This window comes from Tetrahymena thermophila (genome assembly GCF_000189635.1).
Source record: "Tetrahymena thermophila SB210 genomic scaffold scf_8253915, whole genome shotgun sequence".
NCBI classification, from domain to species: domain Eukaryota; phylum Ciliophora; class Oligohymenophorea; order Hymenostomatida; family Tetrahymenidae; genus Tetrahymena; species Tetrahymena thermophila.
In genome coordinates this window covers 302-22,834 of record NW_002475974.1, presented here as the reverse complement: position 1 = coordinate 22,834, position 22,533 = coordinate 302, and the positions used below count along the sequence as shown (strand labels likewise).

Sequence of the window (22,533 nt, the reverse complement as noted above, 5' to 3'; positions counted from 1 at the left end):
GAAATAGGACTGGAAATAATATTCATGCATTCATTCATTCATTCGTTCATACACACATAAATACATGAATATATTTAAAACCAATTTTTATTAAAATTTCATAAATAAATCTTTTCTTAATTGATACATTTCTTTTTGTTTGTTTGTTTATTTGTTTATTTAGTTATTTGTTTTTTTTTTCCAGTTATCTTTATCAGCTCAAAAAATGATGTGATTGTAGATAATATCTTGGATATTTTTTTGTTTAATAAAATTTATTAATTTGTGTCTTTTTTATTATTAAAATTAATAAATTTGAAAATATTTTAAAAATTTAAATGTCATTTTTATTTGAAAAAATTATTCATTATTTTTAAAATAAAATTTAAATATTTTTATAAAATAGAGTTGTTTGAAAAATATTTATATTTGCTTATAGATATATTATTTAGGTTTAATTAAATTAATAATGCTTTTCATCTGTTTTGTATAAAATAAATACAAATAGGCATCAATTGTTTGTTTCCTTTCCCCAATTAATTTAAATTATACTTCGAAGCTTTTAATGTTAATAATTAATATATTTATGTGATTTTACTTTAATTAAGTATTTTATTAGTTTTCTAAATATTTATTTTATAAAATGTTGCTATTTGATAATTTTAGTAATTAAATTATCAAAACAAAAGTTTGTTATTTGTAATTATTTGCAAAATTGGTATTTACTAAAATAAAAATTTAATTTTGCTTCCATTAAAAAAATTGATATATACTCGTTTAAATTTTTATGATATTTTTTAGATAGCGCAAATCTAATTAAAATTCATAAAATTTAATTGTTTCTTTTATGAAATTAAAATATTTAGTTTCCTACATTTTAAAATATAAGCTAAAATTATTATATTATATTTTATTTTAAATAAATAAATAAATTCGAGCATTTTTTTAAATTTAAATAATTTTATTGGATATATTTATAAGAAATACAAAGCATTTAAACTATTCATATATCATAGCATTATCTATAGAATAATAAATAATATAAATATGTATATTATAAAAATTTTATAAAGAATCAAATATTCATTTAATAGAAATAGTTTATAAGAATCTATTTTTTATGACATATTAATATTTGTTTAAAACATTCAAAAAAAATAATTACTTAAGCTTTTATGTGACTTATTTATTTCGTTGAGTTATGCAAGATAGTTTATTTCTTTACATTTTTGTATTTTCCATAAGCTTGAAAATTATTAACTTAATATAAAACAAAGGAATAGTTAAGATGCTTTTTATTTAACAAAAATTGAGCTTTTTTTATGATTAAGAAACCAAAATTTTGGTATTCATTCAAAAAAAAAACTCTGTTAAAAACAAATTTACTCGCATCATGGAACTTTTATATTGGATTAATCTTAAGTAGAATTAAACATGTATTCTACTATATAACATACTCAATACAAATTTTTTTAAAAATCATTACCGCGAAAATGAAAATAAGTTATTTAACTAATTTATTGTTGAATATATTATGCTTGTTGATCATATTACTGAAAATATAAACTTGTTTTTGTATCTAGTTTTCTTCCTAATTTTAGTGTATATATTCATTTTTATTAAGATGATTTTTAAATATTACTTAATTAAAGAAAGAGAATATGCAAAGAACAAATTAAAATTTTATGAATCAATCAATCATACTAAAAAATAATTAATTTACTAAGAAAATAAAAAATTATACAATAGAATTGATTAAAATTATTTTATGCTAGTATGAAATAAGATTAAAATAAATAATTTACTAAGCCTAATCATAGTATAAATTGATAACAAAAAATATTTAGTTAACCCAATTATGGTTTAATGATTAAATATATATAAACAAATAATCTGTCTGACAAAAATATTATTTTTATCACCAAAATAACTTTAAGACTGTTTATTAAAATAAAATTCATAGAAAAATATAGCATAAAATGTTTACTCTCAGGAATATTTATAGTAGATTTTTAAATAAAAGATAACGTATAATAAATAAATATGTTTAATAAACTAACCAAAATATAGAGTGGTATAAAATTTGAATAAGCTAACACACAAAAACTTACATAATATTATTTCAAGCAATTTAATTAATTATATATTGAAAATAAATTGTTTATTTGACTTTCTAAATTTTGTTAATTCTATTAAAGGATTGAATGAAATTTATTTGTTATGTTTTTTATTTAAATAAATTGGCCTATCAATCGAATATAAGCTCACACAAAAAAAACTAATAGTTAAAGCAAAAAGAAATTAAGATTAATAAATAAATAATAAATATAGAAGAAGAACAAAAAAAATTTCATTCAAATGAAGCATTAAAATGTTGATAACAAAATAGTATAAACTACTTCAGAAAATGTTTAAAAATAACTATGCTGCATTAAAGAAAGAGTTATAAGGTATAATGCTACTACATTAAACATACCAAAAAGCGAAGAAAGTTTAAATTGGGGGAAAGTGGAGAAGCTACCCTTTTAAATTGAAGTATTTTTCTCTCGCCCAATGAAAAATATTGAGTATGAAAAGATTGATGAGAATGCAGGCTATTGGTCTGCTTATTATAATGTTCAGCTTCCAACAATAGTAATAGAAAACTCTAACTAAGGATTTGATCATGGGATTCTTTTAAAAGTAGTGCAAGTAACTTAGCTCAAAGGTGAAGTGATAAAAGTTACAGAGTTAGTAGGCGAGGATTCCCAGTTTATTTAATCTTTACAAAGAACTGAATTAAAAGGCTTGAAGTTGAATACTCCTCAAAAATTACAAAATAAAAAAGTAATAAATAAATAAGCTAAAATATTAACATTTTGAAGAAACCGTATTATTAAATAAAAATTTACTAGTTTTCTATTTTATTTACCCAGCTTATTCATTCATTTATTTGATTGATTGAATTCATTAACTGACTATGTTTATAAAAATATAATTTATAAATCATAATTTTTAAACTGTTAGGCGAATCAAATATAAATTATGAAGAATTTTATCAAAGCTGCTTTTTCCATCAAAATAAACACATTAATGCAAATATTCACATTTATTTTATGATATTAGAGTCTCTAATAATCAAGTCTCTAAATTATGCTAAAAACAAAAATAAAAAAATATTATTTCATTTATAAATCGCTTATAAATTTTATGAATTTATAATCCATTTTTGGTGTAATGGTTTCAAAATTTAAATAAATTATTTATAAGAAACAGTTTACCAAACACATTAATACATTCTTATAATTTTAAATAAAATAGAGATGTATCCATCATATTGCAATATGTGCTTTTAAGTAAGTAGAAGAAAGTTCCTGTAATAACTTAGAACTAATAGGTCTTTCCATTTGTGGTGGATTCTCTCTTAAATCTAGGAAAAAAAGTCATCAAGAAAAAGTAATATTATAGCTTTTAATTAAAAACTGTAATTAATTTAATCAAATATATAAATTGACAATTCAAAAAAGAATAATTGTAAGTTAATATAATAAAAGAGTATCGATATTTACAAACAGTGTTCTCATTACTGACTGATAAATAAATAAACAAAAAAAACATAAATTGAAAATGGTTATTAATTTACTCTTAATCTATTTTTTGAGTTCTGAAAAAATTTTTTATTTTTTCACGCTGATTACAATTTTTATTAAATTAAGCTAATCACAAAAATTCATTAATGACAAATCAATCAAAGAGGTTATTATAATAAAATTTTTTTTTTTATTTAGAGTAATTTTATCCTACAAATACCAAAGCAAATAATTTATCATATATTACAATTTAAGAAATGATTGAGCTTCTTTAACTTTTAAAAAATATTGTTTTATTCTCTTTGATGCTTGTTTGAGATAGTGCTAACTATCTAAATCATTCTTTTAAATCTTAAAAATTTTCAAATTTTTTAAATAATTCAAGGGATTAGATACTAGCTATTTCAAACCTATAGAGCTAACTTAGAGTCTTCTTTAAAGAAAGTGCAAATAGCAACCTATTATGATATCAAATAATATTGAAGGGTTATTACTTTATTTTACATCTCCTAATATTAGGCATAAAGTACGAAGATTATAAATTTAATTAATAACTTCCTTTGATTTTAAAAAATGAGTACAAAAAACTAACAAGCTCATTTACTTGTTAATATCAAATAATTAAGAAAATTTTAATGATAACTAGATAATTCACCCATTGTTTCTTTCTGTAAGATTCTCATAAGCAGTCAAATTGTATTTATGCAGCAAGACATTTCCAGCAGAAAGTGATGTAAAGTCTTATCATCAGATTTGATCAAAACATAACATTCATTAATTTATTAATAATAAGATATGAAAAACACTATTTACAAAAATTTTAAATATGTAAAAAAAGGTTCAAAACAAAGTTAAAAAAATATGCACTGAATTCAGCAAATGCCAAACTGGAAATGAAATATAAAAAAACCACACAATGGAAATTATGATTGATGACACAAGCTATGTTCAAGGTGCAACAGATAAGGAAGATTAAGTAAGTTTCAAATTTCCAAGTTTTTTCCATTAATCATTTGTATAGAGGTGCGTACAAAGAAAGCATTTGTAAAACAGGTGCTTGAAAATTTTTTCTGATTTTTCAAAAGTAAGAGTGAAATCTAAATCAAAACTCTATTTATGGAAAATAGGAATAGATATTTAAATATGGTTTTTTTAATTTTGATTTATTAATAAGATCATAAAAGATAATTGTGCATTTTTCTTTAATATCTCTTACATGCACAATCTAAATATCTATCAAAGTAACAAATGACCGTCAAGCGATCTATCAAAGAAGAGAATAAACATTTAAAAAAACAAGGATAAATAAGTAATAAAAAATATTGGAAATTAATAACTAATTTCCCTTAATGCTTTTTTGAAGAATAGATCATCTTATTTATAATTAAGTTAGTGATTTAAAACAGGGTGGGAAACTCAAAAAATACCTTCCACTATAATTGAAAACTTTTTTTAATAGTTTTAAATTTAGTTTATGCCTCTAATTTTTAAGGGAAAAAAATAACAAAATTTGTCAACTTCAGTTTGGCTTTTATAAATATTTCTATAAAAACTAACAAATTTTTTTTGGTATTTATTGTAAAAATATACTTTTTTTATAGACTTTTTCTAAGCATAAATAAAATACTACCTATAATTTTTAGTATTCTTATCATCATATAATATAACATTAGGTGCAGCGTAAGAAAAAAATATAAAAAGTTTTAAAGGCTCTTGAATGTACAAAAGATTCGAAATGTCTTTATTATCTTAAAAGTGATTAGGAAGAAACAAAAGAGCGTTTGAGTTATTATCACTTTGAAACTCAAAGCATAAAGGTAATAGCTTTTAAAATTCAATTAAAGAGTATCTAAAATGACTCATATTTTGTATATTTATTAAATATAATTTTATTATACTCTAAATATAAATTTTCTAGATTTGCACTTTAAGATAAGAAAAAATTTGTTTTTGTTATTTATTTATTTTCTTTTCACATAAAACTGAAATAGATTTTGAAAAATAAAAGAACAAATATTTCGTATAAATCCCAAACAAAACTATTGAATTTTATTTTTTTACCCTTGGATAAGTTAAAAAAGGTCATTCATTTTATTATATCAAATTAGGACAATCTTATCTCAATCTACAAATCAATTTATTAACTCCACTCAGGCGTAAATGAAAAAGATTGGTATATTTAAGATTCTTAACGCACTTAAAATACTAGCCCCAGCACTCCTTAAATAGGTTAAAGTAAGTTAAACAGAAAAAGAAAAGTTAGCTCTGTAATAGATGTTAACGAGTATAGAAAAGCGAATTCAAGCTTAAAAAAAATTTTGTACAAAATCTAAGTGCAATATAGAGAAGAAACTTAAATGTCTACGCTAAACTAAGAAAGTTTTAAACACATGATGCAGTAAAACGATGAACAATAAAATAGTAACTATGAGGTAATATCCCAAATCATCTCAACGCCAACGCCTGCGATTTAAGGTAATTAAGACATAAACTTGGAGCCTTAAATTAATATTAAATATGAAGCTGAATGTCATTAAAAGGCTGACCAACTCAATAAAATAAGATACCAAAATTTTGTAAAGCAAGAAGAAAACGAATTGTTCTAAACCTCTACTGTCCAAGATTAATAAGTAATTAACTTTTGTAAATTATTAAATTTATTTATACTACTGATTTATTTTATATATAAATAAAGCCATTAAATATTTGTACTCATATTGAGAATTCTGAATAAAAAATGCGCCAGCCATAAATAAAAAAAGAGTCATAAGATTTGGAATAATAATCGTGCAATTATTAGTTCAATCTTCCTTAGTAAGCCCATCCTTTTTTGAACATCTAATCAATTTAAGAAATGAATAGAATTAAATATTAGTATTAGTAGTGCTAAATGTAGTTATTCTATTAATATGAATAACATTAAAAACCATACTACCCATATAATTATCGCTCTAATCCTCCATAATGGTATGGATTCTAAAACCCTCATCCAATCTCACCTAATAATTAAAATAAATATAAAAATTGCTAATTTTAAGGGGGTTTCCATATATGATTTTAGTCATTTTTAATTTATAAAAAAAAGAATAACACAAAAACAAAAAATGAGATGCTTAAATTTTTACTTCTTAACTTATTTATTAAAAAAATACCAAAAAAAAATATGCGAGGCTCTGCATTTAATAGTGTTAACTATCCTATTAGATGCCCATACCTCAATATCTATTAAACTATTAAATACAACTCTACTAAATTATTCGTAAAACAATTTCAAATATAACTATTATATGCTATATAATCAATGTACTACTGCTACGTTAAAAAAATTTCACATAATATACAACTCCTAAATCAAAACTATTTTGAAACCATCTTTTAAACAAATACTATTTATTAATTGCATATTTTTCAATAGCTAAAATTTAGCAAGTTTGCTTCGAGCAAGTTATTTTTATCTATTTATGCCAACATTGTTAAAAATTTTTTTAAATAATCAATCAAAACTTTTGATACCAAGATTGTATAAAATCTCTTATATAAAAGATGTGCTTTTATATAATTTGATTGACTTTTATAAAATGTTTGCGAAGCTTTTTTGTAGATTCAAATATTTACAGAAGAGTATATTCATTGCTAAATAATCATTTTAATTTAAATTTTTGTATTTAGCTTCTTACATCTTTTTTTATTCATACTTTTGTAATTTTTAGAGTTTTAGAAAATACGTATTAAATTATGATTTTTATATTTTATTTCTTTCAAAAATATAATTTTTTTAGTGAAACTTGCTAACTATGTTTTTTTTATCTAAAAAAAATACATATTTATTTATATGATTTTACTTGATATAAAACTATTTTTTACTATTTAAAAAATAAGAACTTATCTGTATTTTTTATATATTAACTTATATAATAATGTCTTTTAAGATAATTAATTATTTGTATTTTTACTTTTGCTTCCTAATCAATAATTAATTATTAATACTTTTTGAATATAATATGTTGGTGATTTTTTGCTGGGCAGAGATACTGAAATTTATATATTTTGCTTATACGCAGCTCTAAATGAATTAGTAGAATTTAAAAAATAAGTATTATTAAACTGGCATTTATTAATGATCTATTTTTTCCCATTAATTGAAAATTTCTAAGCATTTACAAATAACAATCAGTAACTCTTTCTCCTCAATTTATAAATTACCATTATTATAATTTCAGAAATTGAAACAAAATTTTTTTGAGCTAGCTGTTTAATTATTACAATATAAAAAACTAATTATATTTTGAAAATGAACAGCTTAAATTAATCAAATATAAATAAAATTATAAAATAGCTGTATAATTTATCACTTTTAAATCTTGAACATTCTACAAAATTATTTGTTTGTTTATTTACTTACCTATTATATGATTATCGAAGCTGACTTATTTGTTTATTGAAAAATTCTCCACTCAATTTATTTTCTAATCAAAATCATCTGGTTTACATATTTTTTTAAAAAATTATTGGATAGATATCAATTTACTATTTAAAGTAAAAGGATACTAATCAATATATGATTAAATTTACTTATAAATATTGATCTTAGCTTTTCCCTTAAAATTTTTTAATATTTTTAGTATTGCGCTATCATAACTGAGTAACTTTCTGATAGAAATATTTCATCAAAATTATATTTTTTCTCTTTTTGATAAATAAAAAACAAAGTTTTTTATATATATTAAGCAACATGAAAAAGAAAAAACTAGAGCACGTTTATTTAACTATTTTTTAATGTTCTAAATTCTTGAAATTGCTTCTTAAATCAAAACATAATTTTTTATATTTATTAGATCTCATTTTTTAAATAAATAATTTTTTTGTAAAAAAATTTAAAAAAATTAATTTAAATAAAAATATTTGCTTAAAATTTATCTTGACCATTGATCAGAAGATATTTTTATTTATTTTAGATAATTTAACTTTTTTTAAACCAAATCAAATTTAGTCCTTATAAAATTTTTCATTTTTAATAGAATTATTACAAATTCCAAATAATTTGTATTCTAAAAAGAAATGTAGAAAATTTAATAAAATATATCATTATATCTAATATTAATTAAATAATCTAAATAATATAGGATTTTTTCGTATTAACTTTCAAATGATTTGAATGACTTGGAATATTGTTATGTTTATTTAATTTGAGAAGAGTGAGTGATTTATGAACAAATTAAAATAAATTCTAAAGACAGCTTATATTCACAAATGAATGGAAACATGAGTGAATACAATATAATTAAAATAAAATACAAAAAACAAATAATATTTTTGGAATATTATTTATATCATTCATAAATATGTTTTATCATATAATAATAATAAATATTTATTTATAGATTATTTTTTAGCTTTTATGTTTATTCAGATTTGTTATGGTTTTAAGCTAATCGTTTACTTAGGTAGTAGCTTATCTATCAATTACTTATTTCTCACTATTCAATGTCCATATTGTTAGCATTACCATTGTTATTATTTTATTAATTGTTTGTGTTATTATCACCTTCAGTTTACATCTTAGTATCAGCAGCTGGTTTTTCTTCTTTCTTAGGTTCAGGTTTAGGCTTGGAAGCAACTTGCTTGTAAATCTTTTCAAATAAACAAATTTTAAAATAAAGTCTAAAAATTAATTTAAAAAAATTACATTAGACAAACTGTTGATGTTATTGGTAATTTCTTCGACTGTAACAACGGGATCAGATGTCAAGGGGATAGTTTTTTAGACATTATCAGCATTGTTCAACCAGATTCTTAATCTATCGATTTCATCAGAGAGAGGTTTCTTATCTTCCTTGGAAATATGGGCATATTATTCATCCTTTTTAAATTAATTTAAATTGAGTTAAATAATTTTTTATTTTATAATAAAATTAATTACATTTGAAATATAGAAGTTTTCAGCAGTTATAATAGCATTCTTTAAGTTGTTGATAGCTTCAGGGAGGTGAGTGTATTGATTGAAACGTCTATCAATGGCAACAGTCAATTATTGGAGAGCATCTAAACGGTTAGAATATTCCTAGAGAGTGGAGTCAGCACCTTAATCATAGAGCCAAGTTTCAGCTTAGTTAAGGTTTTCATTTAACTTGTTAGAGAGTTCAGGAGTAACATAAGCCTAATGAGAACCAGTAATCAAACCTCTCCACTTGTAGATGAAAGATTCTAAATCATTCTTCTTATTTAAAGTATTAATAATTAAGTTATCGCTTTAAAGATGAGCTGCTTAGACATTTGTTAAGTTTTCCAATTATTCCTTAGTTTGTTGATAGTATAAGCTAACGAATTCAAGAGATAAATCAGTGTGTCTGGTTTTTTTCTTTTGCTTTATTTCGTATTCAATAGGAGGCTCTTAGACAGGAGCTTATTGGGCAGGTTGTTCTCCGTTAGCAGCTGGGGCAGGAGCAGTGGCAGCAGGCTTATCCTTCTTAACTGGAATTTTTTCTTCAACAGTGTAATCTTCAACAAGTTGAGCTTCTTCAAGATTAACAAGACCATCCTTATCAAGCTTGACCTTAATCTTAACTCCAAATTCGGTTTCTTTTGGTTTGCAAGGAGCAACAACAAAGTTGGCTAATTGAGCATCAAATCCTTCAGGAGGTTGGGCATAGAAAAGACTGATATTGATACCATCGTTTTTATTAAAAGTGATTGATTTGACATTAGGAACTGTGCATCCTTTATCAAAGATGACATTGGTTTTACCTTCTTATTCCATCTTTTCACCTTTTTCGTTTCTGTTGAAGAAATCCCAGCTCATCTTAATGGAATAATAGTTAGCTTCTTCTAAATTGTATTGGGCAACCTTGAATTAAGGAGAAACCATAGCGCTCATCATAGCACAACCTCTAGAAATACATTCAGATTGGTTAAGAGTTTTATAAAGAGTGGGGACATTGAAAGCTTCTTAGATGATAGCTTGGACTGCAGGAATTCTGACTGCACCTCCGATGATTTCAACACTGTGTAGTTCGATTTTTTTAGATTCTATTTTAATTAAATTTTAATATTTAATAAGATAGATTTAATTAAATTCAAAAATGCTTGATTAATTAATTAATTAATTCATGATTCGAATATTCTTTTATTTTATATTAATTTATTTTTTATATTCTAATATCTTGATTAATTAATTAGAATATTAAGTGCAAATAAATACTTTTATTTATTTATTTATTAAAATATATTCAAATTTATCTTTGATGCTTTTATATTTATTTAATAAGATGCTTTTTTTTAGCTAATTTTAAAGATGTTTTTGTTTGTTTTTTCCTTGTTTTAAAAAATTTTTTATTTTAAATAAATAAATAAGAATTTATGAGTTAGTTAGTTAGTTCGTTTATTCTTATTTATTTTTATTTAGCAAAAGATTATTGAAATTTATTAATTAAAATTTCCTATTAAATTTAAAAATAATTAATTATTTACTCAAATCTTCGATAATAGTATTAATGGATTCCTTAATACGAGCTAGGACAGGCTAGATAACAGATTCGAATTCAGTTCTAGTAAGATTTTCATTTAAATCGCAATCTTCAACTAAGTATTCACAGTTGCAATCAGCTTCACTGTTAGCAGAGAGGATCTTACGTTACTTTTCGATAGCATCGAGTAAACGGAGCTAAGCCTTCTTAGATTCACTGACTGATAAACCGTGTTATTATTCAAACTTTTTGCAGTATTTCTAAAAGACTAACCAATCCATGTCTCTAGCACCCAAGTTTCTTTCGTGTACTTGTGAGACAATGGAAAGCTTTTCCTTGGTGAAAGCACCAACGAAAGCAGAGAATTTAGAGTGACCCAAATCAACAAAAGCAACATGTCTAGGGGTAGTAGCATCCAATTCAGCCTTTCTAAAGAGACCATAAGAAAGACAGATGGCAGAACTTTCGTTGAATAATCTGAGAGGATTCAAACCGGCAATACGGCAAGCATCTCTCAAAGCCTTTCTTTCTTATTCAGTGTAGTATGATGGAACAGAGATAACAGCTTCGTGATTGGGTAAATTGTTTAAAGTAATAATTTTACGAATATCACCCAACATAGCAGCAGTAACCTATTCAGGTAAAAGCTTAACATTTTATCCCTTATATTAGACGTCATGAACTAATTTTCCTTCTTCATTAGTGCTTACTTTTGAAGAAATCCACTTGGTTTCATTTTTAAGGTTGGGGTAGTTAGCAGGTATACCTAATAGTCTATTGAAGAAAGAGACAGTGTTCTTGAAATTGCTTTTTGCCTTTATATAAAACAAACAATTAGTTAAATATTATATTGAGAGGCTATGTTTGTTTGTTTGTTTTGCTTCATTTGTGATTCAGACTTTCAAAATATGAAAATGGATAAAAAAATATGGAAACGACTCTAAAAATGGGAAATCAAAATGTGTCTAGAATTAATGAGTATATTAGTTATATTAGAGATATTTTGAATATATTTGCTGAATATAATAAACTCTTAGTAAGTCTGAAGCTAATTCTATATTTTAAGCTTAGAGAATTGCATAATGGAAGAGGTAGAATTAATGTTAAATAATTTAAAAATTAAAAAATAATAACATACTTGAGCGTTAGCAGCTTCACCAGTAAAACGTTAAGCGGGTCCGTAGCCTACGATATTTCTAGTTTCTCTCAAGGAGGCTTCATTGGCGATAACATCGACACCACCTCTTTTAGCAACAGCAATGACGGATCTTGAGGAACCGAAATCAATACCAATAGCACCTATTTACAAAGCCTGATTTTGGGACATTTTTTAGATTGTGTTTTATATGAATATGTATCTAGATTTTCTTGTTTTTAATTTCTTTTTAGTATAAATTTAAATATTTTTTATTTGATTTTTTTATCATATATCTTTTAAATATCCCCCACCTACTCATTAATTCATTCAAAAAAAATATATTTTTTGATAGAAGAATTCTATAGTTCTATTCATAATTACTATTTTTTATAGAATTATTCGAGAAGCTTCGTATCTCCCACATATAATATTCGATTTACTTATTTTTATATAAAATCTTATTTGTTCTTTTGTTCTGAACATTCATTCTATTCTTCTTTTCATTCTATTTATAGAACACTTGCAACAAGCTATGTTTCGTATATTTTAAATTTAGCTTTTTACATTTACATTTCGTATGTAAACTACTAGAGTTTTTTTGGAACTTATTTTTAATTTTCATTTATACTTTATACTATTTTTGATGAATTAATCCTTTATTACAAAAAATAACTTTTCTTATACCCAATAATGCCCCAGCTTTTGCATAAAAAGTATATTTATAGCAATAACAGATATTTTTAATTAATAATCAAAGAAAATTTCTTTCAATTTATTATTAGTATTAAAGCAAAGTAGCATTTTAATTAATTTTGTCGATTTTAATTTTTGGTAACAAAAAACAAGAAAAACTCCAAAACTATTAAAAGTGACGAATGAGCTTTAATATCTAATAAAATCAATTGTCCGACACGTAATTAGAATAATAAATATTTTTTTTCTCCTACTTTAGCATTCACTGAATCAGCTGAATTGGAATCCTTCCTAATTTATAAAAATAAACATCAAATTCTAAATTAATTATTAATAAAATAAATATTCTATTTCAATATGTAATTAAAATTTTTTTTATCTAATAAAAATTATCAAAATTTTATATTAATATAGATTAAAAGAATTTTCTAAATTCTAAAAATAGATTGCTTATTTCCTATCTTAAGAATTATTAAAACTTCATAAAAAAATCTAATAAAATATTTATATTTCAAATAATTGTAGATTTCTTCAGCAGTAAATGTCATTGTTGATTTCCTCATTAGTTTTAAAATTATAATTAGTTTATTATTTAATCAATTGCGAAAATGCTTAAAAAGCAAGTGGAACTTTAAATCATTACTTAGGTATCATCTATTTATTAAAAGTCTAGATGTTTTTCGTTATTTACTGCTCTTGCTAATAAATAATGTAAAATAATTGTTTTAGGAAGCAAACAATTATTTATTTTACAAAAAGCCTTTAAAATAAGATAACTTCAAAATATTTTTAAAATTATAGTTGTTGTATGCTGTTCATGTATGTTAGCAGTCTCTGATCATTTATCATTTTTAAGTTTTTATTTTGAATAAAAAAAATGATCTAATTATACCAAAAAAATCAAGCTGACAAGGAATACATATAAAAGTATTTACATTTCTTTTCAATTTCGAGGGTTGTTTCTTTAAAAATAGAGTAGATTTTATAGCAAATAATTTTAATAAAAAATAACAATCAAAATTTTAATTGATTGTAAAAGCTTAAAATATTAATTAATATCATTCAAATATACACAAATTATATAAAAGTAATATTCTTTTGTCACATGTTATGCATGCTAGTTAGCAGTTTCTGATCATTTATGATTTTTCGCGTTTTTATTTTGAATAAAAAAATGAAATGGAGCTAATCTATACCAAAAAATTAAGCTGACAAGGAAAATAAAAAAAAATATTTACGTTTCTGTATAATTTCGAGGGTTTTTTCTTTAAAAATTTAGTTGATTTTATAACAAACAATTCCAATAAGAAATAACAATTAAAATTTTAATCCATTATATAAAGCTTAAAATATTAATTAATAACAAACAAATACAACCAAACTATACAAAATTGATATCCTCAATCATTTTTTTCTTTCTTAACAAAGATAGGAATAGAACTAAAAATAAAAGCAATTTTTTTAAGGAAATAGAAGGAGAAGGTATGAGTGAAAATGAGTAAATGATTCACATCAAAAGCAAAAGTATTCCAAGTTATGATATAGAATAGCAAGAAGCTTAGCAAAATTAATCATTAATAAAATAGACTTAAAGAGAAAATGGTAAAATAAAATAAATATATCAAGAACCTGATACACACAGGTAAAATAGATCTACATGGGAGTGGCTCTTTGGAAGTTGTATGAGTCGCACTTATGATTTGGATTAGTAAGAAATATAAGCATTTGGTATGCTCAAAGAAGATACTTAGCAATATTTTGATGAAAAAAATCAAACTCATATTATGATTTTAGCAGAACTTTGGGAACTACTTACTGAAACGGCCATGGATAAAGAAAATTACAAAAATGAAGAATGGATTAAATATGGCTTTTAAAACAAAAATCCCTGCACTGATTTTAGAGGTGGCGGAGTTTTATCTCTCTTATAGATAATACACTTCACAAAAAACAATAAAGAATTGGTTATAAAAGATATGAGTAATCCCTAAAATGATTTCTTTTTTGCTTTATCATCCATAAATGTAACATTCTTCTTGAAGCAAATTTTACACTTAGCAGAACACCTAGATCCAAAAAAAGATAGAAATGTATTTTGTGATAGACAAAGTTTCAAAAGTTTTTGTTAAATGTTAGTAAAAGATGATGATACATTTAATAAAATGCATGATATTGTTTTGAAAGATATGTTTAATTCTTGGATTGCCCTTCGTAAATCTCAACCTAAAACCACTCTTATAGATTTTCCAAAAATAGAACAACAATTTAAAAAGAAATTTAGAAATGTCCTCTCAAGATAAGAGTATTTCAATATTACAGAGTTCGAAAGAGCTTTTAAAGCTTTAAAATGAAAATAATAATTTGCTATCATTATTATATTTTATTTTAAAATGTATAAAATTTCTTTATTTTTATAAAATATAAGCAACAAAGCATATTTACTTAGTCTTTCTTAAGATGCAAATTAAGAAAAAAATCTATATAATAATAAATGATAATATTAATTTCATTTAGGATTCATTTACTGTAGTAATTTATTTTAATTTTAAGATAATCCATATCGATATTTGTCAATCCACTTTTATAATATTCACTCAATTCATTTAATGGCTAATAAAAGAATTAAAGCAAAAATTTTAATTTATTTATCATAAAATTTCATTTTTTTTCTTCATATTTTATTAATCTGGAATGTATTTATTAGTTGAGAATGGTTATAATTTACATGCTAATCAACCTCATTTAATAATGATAAGAAATATACATTTAAATTGTTAATTATTAATACAATTTGATTTATGAATATAATTTCTAAAGTATAATTAATATTTTAATTAAAAAAAAATTAGAACTAATAAAAAACATGAACAAATTTTTACTTGTTGCACTTGTTGCTTGTTGTATATCATTTACCTACGCTTAAGATGGTGGATATCATGTTGCTGAGTATGAAGAAGAGTACCATGGATCTGCTTTCAAAGCCGCTATTCAACGTCTTGCTGAATTAAAGTTAATTTCTTCCAATGGTATCTTACATCCTGAGGCATTTTACTAGAAGATCGTCAGTGGTGCTCTCTATAAATTTGTTATCAGAGAAGGTAAAAATGTATTTGAAGTAGAAGTTTGGAGTTAACCTTGGTTGAAGAAACTTGAAATTCAAAGTGTTAAGCAAATACACACTCCCAACTATTGAGAAAGACTACTACCAATAATAATCATTGAATTTAAATATTCAAAATTAATGAATGATAAAAAATTATAAAATCTAATAATATTAATTTCTATTTCCATAATATATTTGACTATATGTTGTACTTTCACTGATAATATGATTAGTAAATTTAGTTAAATTAATAATATGAAAAATAGAAACCTCATTTTTATAATGTTAATTATTTGATTTTTTAAGAAAAATATAGCATTATCTATATATATTTAGCAACAAAAAGATAAGTTTTTGTTTAGCTAGTACATTGAATTTTTTTAGTCTAGAAAAACTATAATTAATAACTACTGAATTAATTAGAATTTTTTATTCTTTAAAATATGTAAATATAATTTGTTAGTTTTTAATAATAAATTTATCATGAAAATAATTATTTCTAAATATACAAATGCTAAAATAATTGAATAAATTTTAATTATGCTTAAAAACATTTTAAAAATATAACAATAATGTCCTTAAATCAATAGTATAATTGATTGGTTTTCACTTCTAAAACTTATAAATCATAAAGATTTTAATATTTTTGTAAATAAATCTTGTTTTAATATCAATTAAAATTTTTAGATTTTATCATTTTAACATAAATAAAATAGTAACTAAATAAATTATACAAGCATTAAATCTAAAAATGTTATTATTAATATAGATATATATTATTATCTAAGGTTTTATATAAAATACAAACTCTTCGACTCATGGCAACTAAACTAATAATTATTCCTATTGTAACTTAAAAAGTAAAGTTAAAATTAAATATTTACAAATTGAGAATACATATCATCCATATATCTTATTGTATTTTTGTAAAATAATTAAGTCTATAAAAGCAATATTAATAATAGCAATTTTGTAAATCTTAATATTTAATGATTATTTTAAGTAATTAATATGGTTTTTTAACTAATATAAATCAATAAATAAATAATTTAAAATAATTTTTGAATTTCAATTAATTATTTGTCACACCACATCATTGCTTTTTTTTACTTATGCTAAGGCACTATGTATTCTTTGACTTGAGTTTAATTTTATTTATTTTGCACTTCTGAATATCATACTTGTGGTTTTATTGTTTTCTTCTTTTTACTTAAGAGGATAAGGAGGAAAAATATACTAGATCTGTTTATGTTCTTATGGTGTATACAAAAACTACTTATTACTAAACTTCTACATTCTTCTGATTTATGTTTTAGCTGTTTTGTTATCTGAAGTTTTTATTTTAGATAAATTTTTAGATAAATCGCTAACTTTTTCGAATTCTTGCTTATTTTCTTTGGTTAGGTTTTCTTTCCGTTCCTTGTAAAAGGCAGTTTAAGGTCTGTTGATAAATTTTGTGCTGAATGATTTTATTCTTTTATCCAAATTATGAGAAAGTATTTGATTTTGATTTTAATCTACGATATTCAGCTAGTCAGTTTTATTACGCTCACGATATTAAAAGTTAACTTTCTTCTGCAGAAATTCTATTTCATCATACTTTTTTAATTCAAATCTTGGTTTTGTAGGTTTTTTAACTTTGCTATAAATTTAATTTTTAATGATTTCTGGATTGTTTTATTCTTCATAATAATTTATAATATCATTTAAATCACTTATTTTTTCGAAAGGGTTAGGACAATAATCTTCTAAAATATTTGCATAATACTTTAACTGATTTTGATGCTCTAAGCCTAATTCTGACATATAAGGGATATTGTTTAGCTAAAAGTATGTTTAGTATTACTTTTACAGTTTAGCAGGAGCTTCCAATTACTATTTCTTTTCTTTTTCTTTTTTTAATTGAATAGTTGATCTCCTTGAAAATGAATTTGATTTCATCAAATCTTGATTAACAATTTGATTATTTTATTCTTTCTAAAATAATTGGGATTACTAATCTAATAATAAGCTGCCTTTTTATTGTGGTATTTTATGTATTTAAGAGTAACTTTGTTATTTGGATTGTGTTCCTTGAGGTGAGTTTGTTATTGAATTCCTCTAAAATATGTTTTAGATGCTATTTTTTTATGTTTCCTCTACTTTGAAAAATTTACTTTTGTTATTTTTTTCATTTTAGATTTGCTAATTTTATTAAGGAAAAAGTTTTTCGTATAGCTTATTTATGGCACTCTTTTTTTATTTAAGCTCTTCAAAATTACAGATTTTTTCAAATTCTATGTTGTCAATACCAAGTGTATAGTTACGTTTTGATTAATGTGCATCTAAAAAATTAGATTAAGAATTTATTGTTTGAGAGTTACGAGTTTCCTAAGTTGCTGTAGTGTTAAGTAAATTTATTGAATATAATTCTTTTGTATTTTTTCCTTCATTAATTGAGTATGCTTAGCTTAAATGAATCTGCTATTTTGGATTTTATTATTCTTCTATTTGTTGATCAAATAGCTACTATTGTTCCTTTTTCAGTTACTGTTTTTTCATAATATCAAGCATAAGTTCTTCTTCTTATTTCTATTCTAATTCTTTTTATTCTTTTTCCTTCTACAGCTGCTTTCTTATCTGTTCTCTATTTTATATAATTTATTTACTTTTATTGATTTTATCTTGAAATCTAAATGAATTTATTTTGTTTATTTTATCTTAAATGGTTTCTGATATGTAAATATCTATTTTTTGTTGATTTAAAGGAAAATATAAATCATTTTCATTAACATATTAAAACTAATCAGGTGCTCTAAGTGCGTAGTTATTGTTTTCAGCTTAAAATAAATTTGCCCAGTATGAGTCTCGTCTAATAAAATCTTTGTCATCTTTATAGGCTCCTTCTTATTCAATTATGGGTTTCTAAAGAGTACTTGCATCTTTTTCATAATGGAGATGATTAATAATTTTTTCTTTTTCTTTTGGATTTTTTAATTAATGTCTTTCAAAAAACTATTCCATCTTCAGCATAAGCTTATAGGATAGCTTACCTCCTATTGAATCATCTACCATCATTTCTCTTCTAATTTGAAGCTTAAAGTCATTATAATCTTTTTCTTTCTTCTTTTAAAGTAACTCGTTCTAATTGTTAGCTAAATATAATTTTAAATATTTAAAGAAAGAGATAAAAAATAATTTTCCATACAAGAAGATGTCTTTTGTTGTAAAGCAACATCATTTTCTAACACTAAATTCTCCTAAGATATTTTTTTTTGATTCTAATCCTTTAGTTGTGGGCTTTATATTAACTGTGATTCTTTTCTAATTTAATCAGGCTATAGTAAATGGAGTTATTTAATACTGTTAATATCTTAATAAGCTGAATTTTTTCTAGATCTTTAAGCTGGACTAAGTAAATTAAAATTATTTATTTTATCTACTTTCGCTTAATCTTATTGCTGATGTTGCAGCTATGCCTTTTTATTTAATAATTCAAAACTGTAATTTTGATTTTCCATCAAAATTTATTATTTTTTTATCTTATCATTAAACCTCTCAGCTTTTCTTCTATTTTTTTTCACCCATTTTATAAATTTTTAGAATTTTTTATCATCCTTAGCCACTTTACTTTCTTTAAATTATTTAGGGAGTTCTTATTAATGAGTTTATTATGCATTTTTTATTTTATTCATTACTGCCTTAAATATTTATTTTACAAAAACTAATAAATTTGTTAATTATAAGTAGAAGAAATGCTTGCTAATATTGCTAGAAATATTTTTATTACTAATCAGAAAATTAACAATTAAATTTTTTTAACTTAATTTAGGAAGTTTTTTATTTTTAATAAATATGAATAAAAAAGTGTAACATAATATTTTAAGCAGTTTTTTATTCATTTAATTCATATTTTTAAAACATCCAAGAGAGCTATTTAAACAATTATATTCTACTACAAAATACATTAGCCCATAAATAATTGATGAAAATACATTAATTTATTAAGATATTTTATTAATTGTAAATAATTAATGACAAAAAAAAGAAATATATTCATACAAAATTGAAGTAAAATCATAATATTTTTTCAGATCCGCCTCTATTATCAAATAAGAAAGAGGAGACTCTAATTGCCTGAGATACATTTTACTATAAGATACCAACAGATTATTTTAGTACATCAATATGATAATTTTTTAATAAAATCTTATCTAAAGATTAGCTTGAGCTACTATTTTATTCATACCAGAAAGGAACCATAGCACTCTCAATAGAACTAAATATATAAATGTCAGTAAAATCGTATTGTTGTCTCATGAAGCTAAAGCAACTCATGAAAGTATCTCTCCATCCTTTATCGTAAAGTAACCCAGCACCACTTCCTGGAAGACTAAATATTTCAAACTCATAAACTCCTCTTACATTAAAGAATTTATTTACTTGTTCTCTCATCTTACTATCACTATCTATTATAGCTAAAATCCTTGTTGGTTTTTGCTTTTGACGAGCTTGTTACTTAATTTAATCTGGTACTTCATTACTATGCTTTAATAGAGCAGACATTGGACTAAGTATTTATTTAGCAGCAAGTTAACTTACTTTTGAAGGTTATTACTATATTTGATTTACTTAATTTTCCATGCTATCTGCATTGATTTATTAATATTGAGAAGGCAGAGGTGTATTGAAATATTTAGCATTTGCAGGGGGGGAAGATGAATTAATCTACTAATTCTTACTAACAACAGGAGTTTTTCTAATATCTGGATAGTTTGCATCTCCATATTAATTCGAAGGTAGTTGTGGATTATTTTAGCTTGATGAAGGAATTCTAGGTTGAGACATTTGATTTTACTAATTAGCAAGTATATCATCTTAAGAATATAAATTATTTGGCAATTCTTATGAATTGATAGACATTTAATTTACGTTTGCAGATTTCCTCTATTATTGTTGCTATTAAATTTACATTTCTTTTTCTTTAATCTATCTTTCTTTCTCTTACAGCATTTAGTCATGCAATCTCATTTCTTCTTACTTCTTTAATTAATTTTCTATTTCTTGTTATCTGCGTTCTTATTCTTGCTACCTTAACTATCTCATATTTTCTTCTTGCTACTATTAATAGATTTATAGCTATTCCTATTCTCTTTATTTTCTTTATAACTCTAATTCCCTTAATTCTAACTCCTTGCGCCTTTTATCTTATTCAATAATCTGTTACTGTTCTTTAAATTTTTTCATTTCTCTAATAACTAGCTATTCTTAGTATTGCTTTTCACTCATCATCTTGCCATATCCCTAATCTTACGAATAGTGATAAATAGGATTTCTACCAGCATTTCTACTATAGTCCTAAGATACTCTATTTTATAGTATGCTAGGATTCTAGTTTCCATATTCTATTTAATACATCGATTTCTCTGATCCTTATACATTGTTAATAATATTACCTTAGTCAAGCTACTATAGACTTGGCTATTATGGTGGCTATTAAATTTAATTTAACACCTATGACTTAGATAAAATATATTTAAATAAGTTATTAATTAAGATATCATATTTATTAGAGATAAATTAATTATATTTAGTAAATAGATAAAAAAATAGTATGAGATCCATCTTAAATATGTTCATATTATTAAATTGATTACTGAATAAATATCAGGATTTCTCATAAGCATGTTTTGCTAGTTGATGTTTGGTGGTGAAAATATATTCGAATTATTGTTATACTATTAAGCTTTTGCTATTAGTTTTTGCTTCTCAAAATATTTAGGACGAGCTCCTTCGATATCGTCAGTTCTTAATGACATTTTTAAGTTTTATTTTATGATTCTTTATTTTTGCAAATTGTTAATAAAATACCAATAAATTATTGTATATTATTCTAAAAATATTAATTTATTATAACTTATACTTATTATTACTTTATAAGTCAAAGATATCTTTATTATTAATTAAATTTTACTTTTTGATCACTCATTCATTAGCTCATTAAAATTCTAATCAGTAAACTTTATAATATTAATCTAAATAAGAAGAAACCAAATTAAATAAATTATTTACTCTGGGTTAATTTTTAATTTTCATAGATAATTTTTAGTGGGGTTGGGGTTGGGGTTGGGGTTGGGGTTGGGGTTGGGGTTGGGGTTGGGGTTGGGGTTGGGGTTGGGGTTGGGGTTGGGGTTGGGGTTGGGGTTGGGGTTGGGGTTGGGGTTGGGGTTGGGGTTGGGGTTGGGGTTGGGGTTGGGGTTGGGGTTGGGGTTGGGGTTGGGGTTGGGGTTGGGGTTGGGGTTGGGGTTGGGGTTGGGGTTGGGGTTGGGGTTGGGGTTGGGGTTGGGGTTGGGGTTGGGGGTTGGGGTTGGGGTTGGGGTTGGGGTTGGGGTTGGGGTTGGGGTTGGGGTTGGGGTTGGGGTTGGGGTTGGGGTTGGGGTTGGGGTTGGGGTTGGGGTTGGGGTTGGGGTTGGGGTTGGGGTTGGGGTTGGGGTTGGGGTTGGGGTTGGGGTTGGGGTTGGGGTTGGGGTTGGGGTTGGGGTTGGGGTTGGGGTTGGGGTTGGGGTTGGGGTTGGGGTTGGGGTTGGGGTTGGGGTTGGGGTTGGGGTT

General features: G+C 24.0%; 6 protein-coding genes across 6 annotated transcripts; 3 read left to right on the top strand and 3 right to left on the bottom strand. All coding sequences in view use genetic code 6, as the record gives it.

The window, feature by feature from the left end:
• Positions 1–2,232: 2,232 nt before the first annotated feature.
• On the top strand, positions 2,233–6,603 carry TTHERM_00688320 (zinc finger transcription factor sma protein, putative; the record flags this gene model as incomplete). Its single annotated transcript, XM_001026934.3, has 8 exons — positions 2,233–2,805; positions 3,280–3,414; positions 3,934–4,074; positions 4,195–4,281; positions 4,387–4,524; positions 5,222–5,365; positions 5,657–6,178; positions 6,244–6,603. The coding sequence occupies exons 1-8, from the start codon at positions 2,338–2,340 to the stop codon at positions 6,601–6,603; spliced, it is 1,995 nt and encodes a 664-aa protein (XP_001026934.2). The 5' UTR covers positions 2,233–2,337.
• A 2,295-nt stretch (positions 6,604–8,898) lies between these two features.
• On the bottom strand, positions 8,899–12,338 carry TTHERM_00688300 (DnaK protein; the record flags this gene model as incomplete). Its single annotated transcript, XM_001026932.3, has 4 exons — positions 8,899–9,408; positions 9,469–10,574; positions 11,016–11,826; positions 12,150–12,338. 4 exons carry the CDS (start codon positions 12,336–12,338, stop codon positions 8,899–8,901), a joined length of 2,616 nt encoding a protein of 871 aa, XP_001026932.2.
• A 1,988-nt stretch (positions 12,339–14,326) lies between these two features.
• Positions 14,327–15,193, top strand: TTHERM_00688290 (ELMO/CED-12 family protein; the record flags this gene model as incomplete). The annotated part of the gene is made up of 1 exon (XM_001026931.2): positions 14,327–15,193. The coding sequence occupies one exon, from the start codon at positions 14,327–14,329 to the stop codon at positions 15,191–15,193; it is 867 nt and encodes a 288-aa protein (XP_001026931.2).
• A 512-nt stretch (positions 15,194–15,705) lies between these two features.
• On the top strand, positions 15,706–16,035 carry TTHERM_00688280 (hypothetical protein; the record flags this gene model as incomplete). The annotated part of the gene is made up of 1 exon (XM_001026930.3): positions 15,706–16,035. One exon carries the CDS (start codon positions 15,706–15,708, stop codon positions 16,033–16,035), a length of 330 nt encoding a protein of 109 aa, XP_001026930.1.
• A 993-nt stretch (positions 16,036–17,028) lies between these two features.
• Positions 17,029–19,742, bottom strand: TTHERM_00688270 (hypothetical protein; the record flags this gene model as incomplete). The annotated part of the gene is made up of 2 exons (XM_001026929.2): positions 19,133–19,742; positions 17,029–19,079 (listed from the first exon to the last, which is right to left on the bottom strand). Exons 1-2 carry the CDS (start codon positions 19,617–19,619, stop codon positions 17,029–17,031), a joined length of 2,538 nt encoding a protein of 845 aa, XP_001026929.1. The 5' UTR covers positions 19,620–19,742.
• A 110-nt stretch (positions 19,743–19,852) lies between these two features.
• Positions 19,853–21,800, bottom strand: TTHERM_00687260 (hypothetical protein; the record flags this gene model as incomplete). Its single annotated transcript, XM_001026927.2, has 2 exons — positions 19,853–21,444; positions 21,582–21,800. Coding segments are annotated over 2 exons (1,662 nt in total), but the record flags the coding sequence as incomplete, so codon positions are not given.
• Between the last annotated feature and the right edge of the window lie 733 nt (positions 21,801–22,533).